The 12,852-nt window shown below is 37.9% G+C and overlaps 1 protein-coding gene across 3 annotated transcripts in view; it reads right to left on the bottom strand.

Annotated features, from left to right (window-relative positions):
* Positions 1 to 11,659, bottom strand: part of LOC131044158 (uncharacterized) — a 28,883-nt gene extending 17,224 nt beyond the window's left edge. For 2 of the 3 annotated variants that reach the window (XM_059207389.1, XM_059207390.1), the window contains exon 1: positions 10,623 to 11,659. In XM_059207389.1, coding sequence (XP_059063372.1) covers positions 10,623 to 11,435 — 813 coding nt within the window. In that variant the 5' untranslated portion in view covers positions 11,436 to 11,659. The remainder of the gene's footprint in view (positions 1 to 10,622) is intronic. The other variant, XM_057977427.2, reaches the window with a different exon arrangement.
* Positions 11,660 to 12,852: the final 1,193 nt, after the last annotated feature.

Here is a 12,852-nt window from a genome sequence, read left to right as displayed (position 1 = left end):
CATCTACATTATCATGGATGCATTTGCCTTTTTAACAGGAACTGGGATATTCAGTTTTTTTGCATCTACTTAAGAAGCCCCTATGTTAACAAGTTTGTAAGAAAGATCAAAATGAGATGTGTAAGTTGAGCATTCACAGATAACTCTGCCTTGAATTCATGTCTGAAAAGATACTCCCTCCTACAAGTTTTGCTCTTGAACAAAGATAGTTACAATGTGTTGACAAAGTGAAGTCCACAGGGTACAGTGAGAGATTATAAAATCCTCTATCTTAAGACTCAAGGTATAGGTTACCTTAAATAGAATATCTAAAGAAAAAATTTAAAAAATCTCAATCTATTCTCCTGATTTGGAATCAAAGAGATTGATATATGTAAACATTAAAACTTGAAATGATCCTTTACTTGGACATTAATTTGGAGTACTGATGAGAAAATTGTTAAAAAATAAAAAATTCAATCAAATTCTGCAATTATAATTGTTGATATTAATTAGGGAAGGGCGGATTCATATTGCCTTAGGAAACATTGGAATCCGCCCAAAAAGGGGCTGGCCCCTCTTCCCTCCAACGTGGCCCTATCCCCCATGCTACATCAAATAAACACTCAGCGTGCTATCCAATAGGGCCGACCCTATTAACAAGGCAGTTAAAAAGGAAATAATTAAAAGTTTAATTATTGGAAAAACTGACCTAGTTAAGGAGTTCCCTCCATATAAATAAAAGATCAAGATTCATTTGTTATTCACTCAACCAAAAACACAAGCTCTCCCATCTGATGCGAAATTCATATATAGTGCGAACTTCAGTCTACTTCAAGCAGCAACCTCATTCACCATTTGAAGATGCGAAATTCACCTTAGGGTATTTGGCAACATTCAAGGGTATGTACAGCAAGCTGATTGGAGGTTGCACAGCAAACTAATTGGAGGTCTACCAGCCATCAATATCCAGCAAAGCACTAATTGAAGGACTGTCAATTCAAGGGTCATACACAGCATAATTCTTAGAAGCCTACAATCTGAAGAAGGGAGCAGCAGTATCTATTCTGCATATGACAGCAAGTGAATGTTGAAGGCGCCTTCTGGACAGCAACATCTGAATCTACAAATACCAGAGATAAGTGTTGTATTGATTACATAACTATAATCCATAATCAGATCTAAGGATCTTTTCTGGCTGGGTTTTTCCTCCTAGGAGGTTTTCCCATGGTAATTGTGTCTTGCTCTCAACTTGTTCATTTCTATATTGCCATTTTCTTTCAGTTAAACTAAATAATTAGAAATTAAGTTATAAATTCTAAGCTATATCAATCTGAAAGTGTTAAAATCAACATGGTATCAGAGCTATAGGCTAGATCAAATTTCAAAATTCAGTGCTCCTTTGTTTCCAAATTGGTGTCTCATTTCAAGTTAGGTCAATGGGGCTGAAAGTTGAAAATAGGCTTGATGGGAATCTAAACTTTACTCCCTGGAAAGTTCGAATCAAGTTGGCTCTAGAGGAAGAAGATCTTCTCCAATTCATAGAAGCAAAAGAGCTAACTGAACCTACGGATGCAGCCGAGCTAAAACAATTCAAAAAGGATGTTGTCAAGGCCAGGAAGATTCTCATTGATTCAGTCAAAGACCACCTAGTCACCTCTATTGCCTCATTTACCACTACAAGGGAAATGTTCAGCCATTTACAAGGTACATATGAAGTTAACAATCTCAGCAGGGCAATTATTTTAAGACAACAACTACTTAATATCAAAATGGCAAAAGAAGATTCTATTATTTCCTACTTTATGAGAATTTCAGAATTAAAGAATCAGCTAGGTTTAATTGGCCATAACATGGAAGATAAAGACCTTGTCATGATTGCCCTAAATGGTCTACCTCACTCATGGGAGTCATTTATCCAAACCATAAGTGGTAGGACTGAGTTACCCACCCTTGATCGCCTTAAAAATGATTGTATCCAAGAAGAGTCTCGCCTCATCACAAGAGGGCATACCAAAAGTTCCCATATAGATGATCATCACATGCTTGCAGCTCAATGCAAGAAAGGGGGAAATTGGAAGAAACCTTATCCAAAAAGAAATAGGGAATTCAGACCATTTAGTTCCCAACACCCTTGGAAGAAACCAAGAGATACCTCGCGTGTCCGTTGCTTTAGATGTGACAAATTTGGTCACTATGCTAAAGAATGTCAGTATAACCCTAACCAAAATGAAGCCAACCTAAATGAAGTATCAAAACAAAATGATGACTTTTTATTCATCTCCGCTCTGTCTAGCAGTGTTCCTTCAGATAGCAATACTAGGTTGATTGACAGTGGTGCCTCCAGACACATCACAGGCTACTGTAATCACCTTTCAGACTTAGTAGAAAAGGATACCAGCGTTCATGTAGTAATTGGTGATGACGCTCGTTATTCGGTAAGAGGTTTTGGCTCTACTTCTCTAAATTTAGTTTCTGGTATTTCCTTGCACCTCAATGATATCTTGTTTGTTCCTGGAATTAAAAAAAAACTAATTTCCATTTCTGCTCTAGAAGATAAAGGTTATCAAATTGCATTTTCTGATGGAAAAGTTCTTGCATGGCCTAAGAAATCTAGTTTTAAATCTGCTCATATAATTGGTCATAGATATGATAGTCTTTATAAGCTCTCTACTAACCCTATCCAAGCACTCATTAATGAAGTTCCTGAATCCTATGAGTTATGGCATAGAAGGCTTGGACACTTGCATTATCAAGCTCTTCCATTCCTTGAAAAGTTAGTCAAAGGTATACCTAAACTCAGTCAAATCCATGATAACACTTGTAAAGGTTGTGCTATAGGTAAAAATGTTAAAAGTCCATTTCATAAAAGTGAAAATAGAGCTAAAGACAAACTAGAACTTGTTCACTCTGATTTATGTGGTCCTATGTCTATAGCATCTCCTAGTGGATTTCTTTATTATGTAATCTTCATAGATGATTTCTCTAGGAAAACTTGGATCTACTTCTTGAAATCTAAAAAATCTGATGAAGTCCTAAGTAAATTCAAAGAGTTCAAAGCATTAACTGAAAAACTCCTCTGGTAAAAGAATTAAATGTTTAAGATCTGACAATGGAGGTGAGTACACCTCCGGTAGCTTTTATGATTTTTGTGTTGAGTCAGGAATTAAGAGAGTGTTTTGTGTTCCATACAATCCTCAACAAAATGGTATTGCCGAAAGAAAGAATAGGACTATTGTGGAGGCTGCAGGCTATGATTCATGATCAAGACTTGCAAACCTCCCTATGGGCAGAGGCCTCCAAAACAGCAATATATATCCAAAATAGATGCCCTCACCGTGTTCTAAAGAACATGACCCTTGAAGAAGCCTTCACAGGATCCAAACCAGACATCAGTCACCTTAGAATCTTTGGAAGTCCTGTTTATGTTCATGTGCCCAAAGAAAAGCGAACCAAGCTGGAACCCTCCGGAAAGAAAGGCATTCTAGTCGGCTACAGTGAATCCTCCAAGGCATTCAGAATATACATCCCAGGTCAAAGGTATGTTGAGGTAAGTAGGGATGTTACATTTGAAGAAGATATTGCTTTTAAGAAATCGAAAGGTTCTTGTGTTATTGATGAAGCTAATGACAATCAAGATATAAATATTGATTCTAACCCTGAGATTCAGAGGGAGCAAGTGGAACCTCCACCTCAAGATGATCATGATGATCCACCAGAGCCCATGAATCCCACTGATATTCCTAGTGACATTGTCATTACCAAAAAGAGGCCTCTTTGGGTAAGGAACACCATTCAAGAAGCTGAAAGATTTGCTGCTCCCAGTGGCACCTTCCGTGAAACTAAGAGACCTCGGGTATTCTCCAACTACGTTGCCTTGATGTGCAATCTCATTGAAACTGAACCTTGCAATGTTGAAGAAGCCTTGATTCATCATGCCTAGAAGCTTGCTATGGATGAAGAATATCAGTCAATCATCAAGAATGATGTATGGGACATTGTGCCCAGACCCAAAGGTAAATCTATTGTTTCCTCTAAATGGTTATTTAAAATTAAACATAATGTTGATGGTAGTATTGAAAAATATAAGGCTACATTTGTAGCTCGTGGTTTTTCTCAAAAGGAAGGCATAGACTATGAAGAAACATTTGCTCCTGTTGCTAGATATACTTCTATTAGAACTATAATAGCCATTGTTGCTGCTAGGGGTTGGAAACTACATCAAATGGATGTTAAGACTGCCTTCCTCAATGGTGTCATTGAAGAAGAAGTCTATATTGAGCAACCTGAGGGTTATGAGATTCAGGATAGATTAACCCCTGTGTGCAGGTTAAAGAAAGCTTTGTATGGCCTTAAACAAGCTCCTCGTGCTTGGTATGAAAGAATTGATAAATACTTGCTAAATCTAGGCTTTTGTAAAAATGATGCTGACTCTAACATATACTTTAAGGTAGCCAATGATGAAATGCTAATTCTAGTTCTTTATGTGGATGACTTATTCCTTACTGGTAAAGATGAACTTCTTATTAGATGCAAGAAAGAACTAGCTTCAGAATTTGAAATGAAAGACTTAGGTCCAATGCATTATTTTCTAGGTCTAGAAGTATGGCAAAGATCTAACGAAATTTTTCTAGGTCAAGGAAAGTATACTATTGACATTTTGAAAAGATTTAGAATGATGGATTGTAAACCCATGTCTACTCCTATGGAATCTAACTTAAAGAAGTTAAGTGTTTCTGCAGCTAACTCTGAATTTGCAGATCCATCCAAGTACTGGCATTTGATTGGATCACTAATGTATCTAGTTAACACTAGACCAGACATATGTTTTGCTGTGAATGCTCTCAGCCAGTTCATGAGCATGCCCAAACATGTTCATCTTGTTGCAGCCAAGCATATCTTAAGATACTTGCGAGGGACAATTGGTTTTGGGCTGAAGTATCCACTAACACTCCAATAACCTTGGAAGGTTATTTAGATGCAGACTAGGCTGGAAGCGTCAAAGACAGGGAAAGCACCTCCGGTATTTGTTTCAGCTTGGGATCCGCAGTAATCTCTTGGGCTTGCAGGAAACAATCCTTAGTGGCATTGAGTACTACTGAAGCTGAGTATATTGCAGCAAGTGTAGCTTCTAGAGAAGCAGTGTGGCTTCACAAGCTTCTAGCAGGGCTGTTTGGTCAGGCTTGGGATCCAACAGTTATTCACTGTGATAACCAGAGTTGTATTAAGATGTCCATCAACCCAGTGTTTCATGTCAAGTCAAAACATGTGGAAACTCACTATCATTTCATTTGAGACATGCTGCAAAGAGGTGCTATTCAGCTGAAGTATGTCAGCACTGATGAGCAGGTTGCAGATATTCTTACCAAGCCTCTATCAAAGTGAAGTTTGCGTACTTTAGGGACAGACTTGGTATTATGGAAAATGAAACCCTAATTGAAAGGGAGTCTCAATCTCAGTGATACGTTGTGTTGTATCAAACCACCCTCTGCGGGCAATGTAAGGTGGTATTGTAAAACTTCTCAAGGAAAAGTATAATTATTAACCATCCTCTGCGGGCAATTTAAGATGGTATTGTAAATGTTAAACCACCCTCTGCGGGCAATGTAAGGTGGAATTGTAAACTTCTCAGGGAGAAGTGTAATTAGGAACCATCCTCTGCGGACAATGTAAGATGGTATTGTAAAATGTTAAACCATCCTCTGCGAGCAATGTAAGATGATACTGTAAAAACTTCTCAGGGAGAAGTGTAATTGTTAAACCATCCTCTACGGGCAATGTAAGATGGTATTAGTGTAATTGATTGACCATCCTTTGCGGGCAATGTAAGATGGTCGAAAAGATCCTCTCCACCCTCTGCGGGCAATGTAAGGTGGATCCAGTTTATGCTTGTGTGCAAGCTGGAAGATTGTATTATGTAATTCCATTCCTTGCTTGTGTATGCAAGATGGAAGATTATAGTTATGTTCTCCTCCCTAATTAAGAGGGAGTGTCGATATTAATTAGGGAAGGGTGGATTCATATTGCCTTGGGCAACATTGGAATCCGCCCAAAAAGGGGCTGGCCCCTCTTCCCTCCAACGTGGCCCTATCCCCCAGGCTACATCAAATAAACACTCAGCGTGCTATCCAATAGGGCCGACCCTATTAACAAGGCAGTTAAAAAGGAAGTAATTAAAAGTTTAATTATTGGAAAAACTGACCTAGTTAAGGAGTTCGCTCCATATAAATAAAAGATCAAGATTCATTTGTTATTCACTCAACCAAAAACACAAGCTCTCCCATCTGATGCGAAATTCATATATAGTGCGACCTTCAGTCTACTTCAAGCAGCAACCTCATTCACCATTTGAAGATGTGAAATTCACCTTAGGGTATTTGGCAACATTCAAGGGTATGTACAGCAAGCTGATTGGAGGTTGCACAGCAAACTAATTGGAGGTCTACCAGCCATCAATATCCAGCAAAGCACTAATTGAAGGACTGTCAATTCAAGGGTCATACACAGCATAATTCTTAGAAGCCTACAATCTGAAGAAGGGAGCAGCAGTATCTATTCTGCATATGACAGCAAGTGAATGTTGAAGGCACCTTCTGGACAGCAACATCTGAATCTGCAAATACCAGAGATAAGTGTTGTATTGATTACATAGCTATAATCCATAATCAGATCTAAGGATCTTTTCTGGCTGGGTTTTTCCTCCTAGGAGGTTTTCCCAGGGTAATTGTGTCTTGCTCTCAACTTGTTCATTTCTATATTGCCATTTTCTTTCAGTTAAACTAACTAATTAGAAACTAAGTTATAAATTCTAAGTTATATCAATAAGAAAGTGTTAAAATCAATAATAATAAAACAGAATTGAATCACCCTGAGATAATCCAAACTAAATTCAATCCGTGCGGACATACAGTTGACCTTCCAACAAACATTAAAAACCAAAACTTCAAATAATGTAAGCCAAACAAAGCTAGCTACAAATTTCAAATGTTAGAAAATTGAATTATCCCAAGAAATTCTCAAGAAGTAAACCAGGCTTTAATGGTAATCATCCAAATCACACACCAAACTTAAAATAACAGGAATTCAAATTAAATAAATTGCCCAACGTGGTTATAAATCAAAGCAAAATACACACTGCTTACAGTTAAAAAAAGGTATGCAGAAAAATAAAAAAAAAAGAAGCAAGTCTTTCATTATTGACTTTCAAGTAACATTTGTCTCCAAACAAAAATTCCCTCCCCACGAGAGTATTTGAAAGTCATAATTATGGCAGCTGCTTGGAAGAGCAACTCAACTGCCAAGCGTTTTCCTCTAAGTAAACTAGGCATGAATGGTAATCCAAATCACACACTAAACTTAAAATAGCAGGAATTCAAATTAAATCAACTGCCCAACTTGGTTATAAATCAAAGCATAATACACTGCTTACAGATAAAGAAAAGGTATGCAGAATAAAGAATGAGTGTTTCATTATTAATTTCAAGTAGCATTTGTCTCAATACAAAAAACTCCTCCCTCATAATAGAGTATTTGAAAGTCATAATTATAGCAGAGTCCTCTAGGAAGAGCAACTAAGCAATCAGGTCTAATCCTCCATAGGAAATTCAAAAGAAAAATACAATCAATCATTAATTTCAGTTTTAACTCATTGCAGTTGCAAATCGATTCACCTTGCTACAGTTAAATTGATCCCAGTTCAACAAATTTCTTCACTATCTATTGCTATAAACATGCCCATTGAATATGCTCTAATATCAGACAAAATAGCAGATATATTGGTGTCCTCATAAGAGAAAGCCGAAGGCCCTAACAAAGAAAAGGTCAATTGAGTTGATCTTTTCTCTGAATCATATTATCTTCTGTATGTACTGCAATGACATTTACAGGAAGCTGCTATAAAGGTCAAATGTTTTGCAATTATTATCTGAAATTCTAAGTTGATTGAATTCATCTGCACTGGGTATTTTTGCTGTTATTGAATATCAATTTTAATTGGAATCCTCTTGGAATCTTTATCCACTCTATATGCTAAAACTGTCAAAAACTGGGTTAATATATTTGTCAAAATTACTAGTAGGAAAAGTGCAAAGATTTTGGGGAAACTCAGTCAAGTTTTTACACCCCGCTCTTCCCAAGCAGCCGTTGGATCCACCTTCCTCTCCCATTGAGGTTCAGTTCCATCATTCTGGCAGCTCTCATTTTACTATTGGGGATATGGAGGTGTTTTTCGCAGATGAACCCTCAGATTTTCTTATCACTAATGATTGTATCAATGCAGTTATGCTGATATTAGAGAATTCTCTCTGATTCTGAGGTTCATGCAGAAGCGTCTGTCTATTAAATCAGTTTTGGCTTGGGCCCAATCTACTTGAAGTAATCTGAACCCCCCTGTGATTGAATCTCTAGATTTTGGGTTTTTTCATTTTTCTTTCAATTCGATTGCAAATTGTAACTTTGTGGTTCAGAATGGCCCACGGTTTTTTGGGCAATCAGACCTTTTTCTTACTCCATGGACCCCTTTCTTTGATCCAGCTACTGCCAAGGTTACAGACATACCTATTTGGATCAGGCTTTACAATCTGCCCCCTGTCATGCAGAATACAAAGCTTATCAAAGATATTATCAATCAAGTTGGTGTTTTTATCAAGCTTCACTTGGAGGAGGTTGTTTCCTCACGCAGGTTTATTAAGGTTTGTGAGATGGTGAATATTTCTAAACCTCTCTCTCATTCCATCTGTATTCACTCCTCTTTTGGCACTTAGACTCAGTATTTAAATTTTGAAGGGCTTCCTTTCAGATGCTTTTGCTGCAACAAGATTTGAAGTGTGCACTTCTCAGCGTTTCACCTGGTATGAGGCATATGAGTCTTAAAAAATGGATTAAGAAGTCTGGATCCCCAGATGTTGATTTCATTTGGAAAATCATCATATGTTCATGGTTCCCCAATCTGATTCGGGACCTGAACCAGTGGAGCCTGTGGAGCCCACTCCTCCTCCTGTTGCTCCTGCCAACAATAACATGGAGGATACTCCCCCAAAGTCAGAGGAAAAAGGTTATGAGTCAGATGGTACATTTCCTTTCATGGAGGATTAGGATGATATGAATCCTGAGTATTTTGATCACAATATAGTTTTAGCTCCTTCAAAGAAATGTGGGATAACTCAAACAGTGAGCAACAAATCTCAACCAGATTGTGGAGCTTCAACGAAGAAGAAGAAGAGCAAAAGTCAGAGGCTGAGAAACTTCACATTAAAGGAAAGGAAGCGATGGAGTTGGGTTCCCAATCGATGACGAATGCTCTCCTCTCACGAAATATTTAAAAAGCTTAGTTTTGTTTAGGCATCAGGTGTTGTGCCTCGATTGGATTGTTTTCTGTAGTCTTCAAATTCTTTGGTGGGTTTGAGTCCTCCTTTCGTTTCCTTTCAGCTCCTTTGAGGCTTCTATTCTTTCTCTTGGATGTAATCCGGTTTCTTATTTATGGCCAGGCTGGCCTGTCATTCCTTGTTTGTTTTATGTTTTAATAAAATGGGAGTGGGCCCTTACCCCACAGCTTACAAATCAAAAAAATATATATATGTTAATATCAAAGGCTTCACCTAACAGCATTAACTTTTTGAAAGCCATTCATGTGAATTTGAATAAATCAATCTGCAAATTTGATCACACAAGGTACATTTTTTTTTTTTGCAATCTAAAGCATTTCAAATTCATTTAAAGTTATAATTTGAAACCAGTTCAAGTGGTAAAGCAATGGACTTTTGTTGCAAAAATCCAGGTCCAATCCTTAAAATACATGTGAAGTGCAAAAATTGAATTTATGGATAGACTGCAGTGTATCTTGATGGATGAATCCAGCTGCGTGTTCTGTATAAATAGTAAAAGAATGTATGCACCTCTTATGGCATCTAAGCTGACAATATACAACACTCTAATGGAATAGATACTCCTCCATTGTGGTCCATTGGCTTGAAAGGGGGCAGTTTACAGAGAAACAAAAGATATTTATTCGAAGTTCAAATAGTTTCACAAACGAAGGATAGTATTCAACATCCTTCAGGCCAAAGTGTTGTAGTCAAAAAAATACTTTTTCCCACATTCTTCTCTGGACTATTTCAAGCAGACCTTATTTTTTCAGCGTTTCAGGTCCACCGTTAGAAAGATCACATACACTTGTTGCTACTATTCACCAAGAGGTTCTGTTGGACCTATTAAAGTGTGTGCTTGTTCACAAGATTGTTTCTATTAACGTTCAGTTTTATAATAAATTCCTAAAGCTTTAATTTTCTTATAATTCTTTCGTAGTATATCAAAATCCCTGAAACAGAGTCTGGAATTAATACCCTAAATATTGAAACTATAAATAGATATACCTATATATATATATATATATATATATGATCGTTGCTACTATACGCCAAGAGGTTCTGTTAGACCTATCAAAATGTGTTCTTGTTCACAAGATTGTTTCTATTAACGTTTAGTTTTATAGTAACTACCTAAAGCTTAATTCTGTCGTCGTAGCATATCAAAATCCTTGAAACAGAGTCTAGAATTAATACCCGAATTATTGAAACACTATATATCAAAATGTTCACCTGCCGAAATCTCAAAGCTTTAACCACATAAGATGGCAAAATACTTACTGCTCTGGAAGACGAAATACCGCGAATAAGCCTGCGTAGAGCATATTTCAAAGTGGGAGAACAATTCGTAAGATAATCGTCCTTAGCAGCTTCCAACTGTACATCTCTCGCACCCAACCTTTCCTCCTTCGTGCCGCTTTGCTCGTAAACTGTCTGAATCTCCTGCAGCTCCTTCACCAGACTTAACGTAGCAGATTCCCTGACTGAAACGTCAGGTGAGGAAAGTTCCCTGAATGCATCCATGTGTAACTCGGGCTGACCCTCAGCTCGATCATTTTGATTAGTGTTTGTATGTTCACTAGGGTTTGCAGAATCCTGCGCTAATTTATGATGCTTCATCTTCCCTACTTTTTCAAGTCCTGTATCCTCAAACCCTGCTTCGCTGGGGCTTGTGGTATCCTTTCCTAAATCATAATGCTTTTTCTTATCATTTTTTTGAGGATTTGTATGCCGAAACCCTTGTTCAATGGGGTTTGTATTATCCTGTCCTGATTCATGATAATTTCTCTTGTCACTTTTCTTCTTCTTTTTCTTACTGCTTTCTGCACCTTCTGCTTCCGTGGCATGTTCCCACCCCTTCACCTCCTTGTGCTTATTCTTTTTCCCGTCCACTAATTCTAAATCTCCATTTTCTTCTCTATTTGGCAGCTCGGCGATTGGTTTCTTCTTCTTCTTCTTCTTTTTCTTCTTCTCTGGATCGGAAGTTCCATTTTCTAGCTGGTGCTTGCGTTTTTTCAACGAAGATACAACTTCTTCTTCATTCTGCTTCACTAAAGCCTCTTCAATGGAATCCCTTTTCTTGCTCCCGCCCATTGTATGGGATTCGTGAAAAGGAGAGAGCCCGGGACGCTCTGGTTTTCAGACGTTGAAGCAATGGATGTTAAAGGCAAATGGCCTAAAAGGCCTCCCCTAAACCCTAGAAAATGTTGACAACAGTGTTCGTGAACTTAAACCCTTGTTGGTTTCCTTTACTTCGGGGACATAAAACATCACATTTTAGGTCGGGTTGTTTCACCGTAGTCTTCCTTCTTATAAAAAATTTAGGAAATATCAAAAGTAAGGTTCTATGCTGCCTCTCGCAATTCGGTATCTCGCCTTTATACTTCGAAAGTTCAAATTGTTTTTTTTTTTATTATTATTATTTTTAATTACATGTCATGTTGTTAAAGAATACTAAGAATTAGAAAATTTATTTTATTAAAAGGTGTAGTGGTTGTTGTTGAAAATTGAAATTAAGTGGAAGTTTTTTTCTATCATAATTATAATAAGTCTACCATCATTAACATTCTAAATTTTAAACAATATGTTTAAACGATGCAACATGGAGCGGAGCGGAGTTGAGGAGGGGATGGACAGGCCCAAAATTCTTTTTTTTTGGGCGGGAGACCTGGAGCAGCATCAAAACAGCAGGTAGCAGGTGGATTCTCCTGCCCTTTGGAGGGGGGTGGATGAGATGATATGGAACCTGATGCGCCTTTGGATTCGAGGGACCCAGGTGGGGGTCCCAGATCACGTGGACCCTTGGACAGTGATAGGCTTGAGAAGATCAGTAAATGGTCTTCTTTGTTTAGCATCAAACCCAAAGGTAAGTTGACTTTGCCTCCTATCGAAAATATCTTGAATATTTCTCGGGGAAAGTACGCCATTTCCATTCTTGATCAAATTATAGATCATAATATTGCTCAGATGGAAAGTACCCTGATAGGCAAATTCATTGGGGCGAGACCTAACATTGAGGTTGTTTGCGGATTCGTGAAGAGAAGATGGAATCTGAAAGGCCAGGTGGATGTGGTAGCTGTGAATGAAGGTTGTCTCTCCTTTTCCTTCTCATGTGAGGAAGACCGCAAACAAATCCTCTGCAATGGAACCTGGATGATAGGTAAATATATAATGTATATCCAGAAATGGTACCCTAACTCGGGTTTGGATGATGAGTTTGTGGTCCAAGTGCTTATCTGGATAAAGCTTATAGGTCTTCCAATGGAATATTGGGAGGAAGATGTGTTTGTTAGGATAGCTAATGCTTTCGTGGAGCTTCTCTCCATTGACTCGGTGACGGCATCCAGAAGAAGACTCATTTATGCCAAAATCTGTGTAGGGGTTGGGCCTGATACGGATATGCCAGAGGAGATAGAGATAGATTCAAAACTTGGCAAATGGATGCAAAAAATCATTTACAAATCTATTCCCTTGGCTTGTTTAACTGTAAGAGAGTTGGGCACTGGGCTAA

The sequence above is a fragment of the Cryptomeria japonica genome, chromosome 6, assembly GCF_030272615.1.
Source record: "Cryptomeria japonica chromosome 6, Sugi_1.0, whole genome shotgun sequence".
NCBI lineage: Eukaryota > Viridiplantae > Streptophyta > Pinopsida > Cupressales > Cupressaceae > Cryptomeria > Cryptomeria japonica.
The sequence above is the reverse complement of the archived record's forward strand: the minus strand, read 5'-3'. Positions and strand labels throughout refer to the sequence as shown.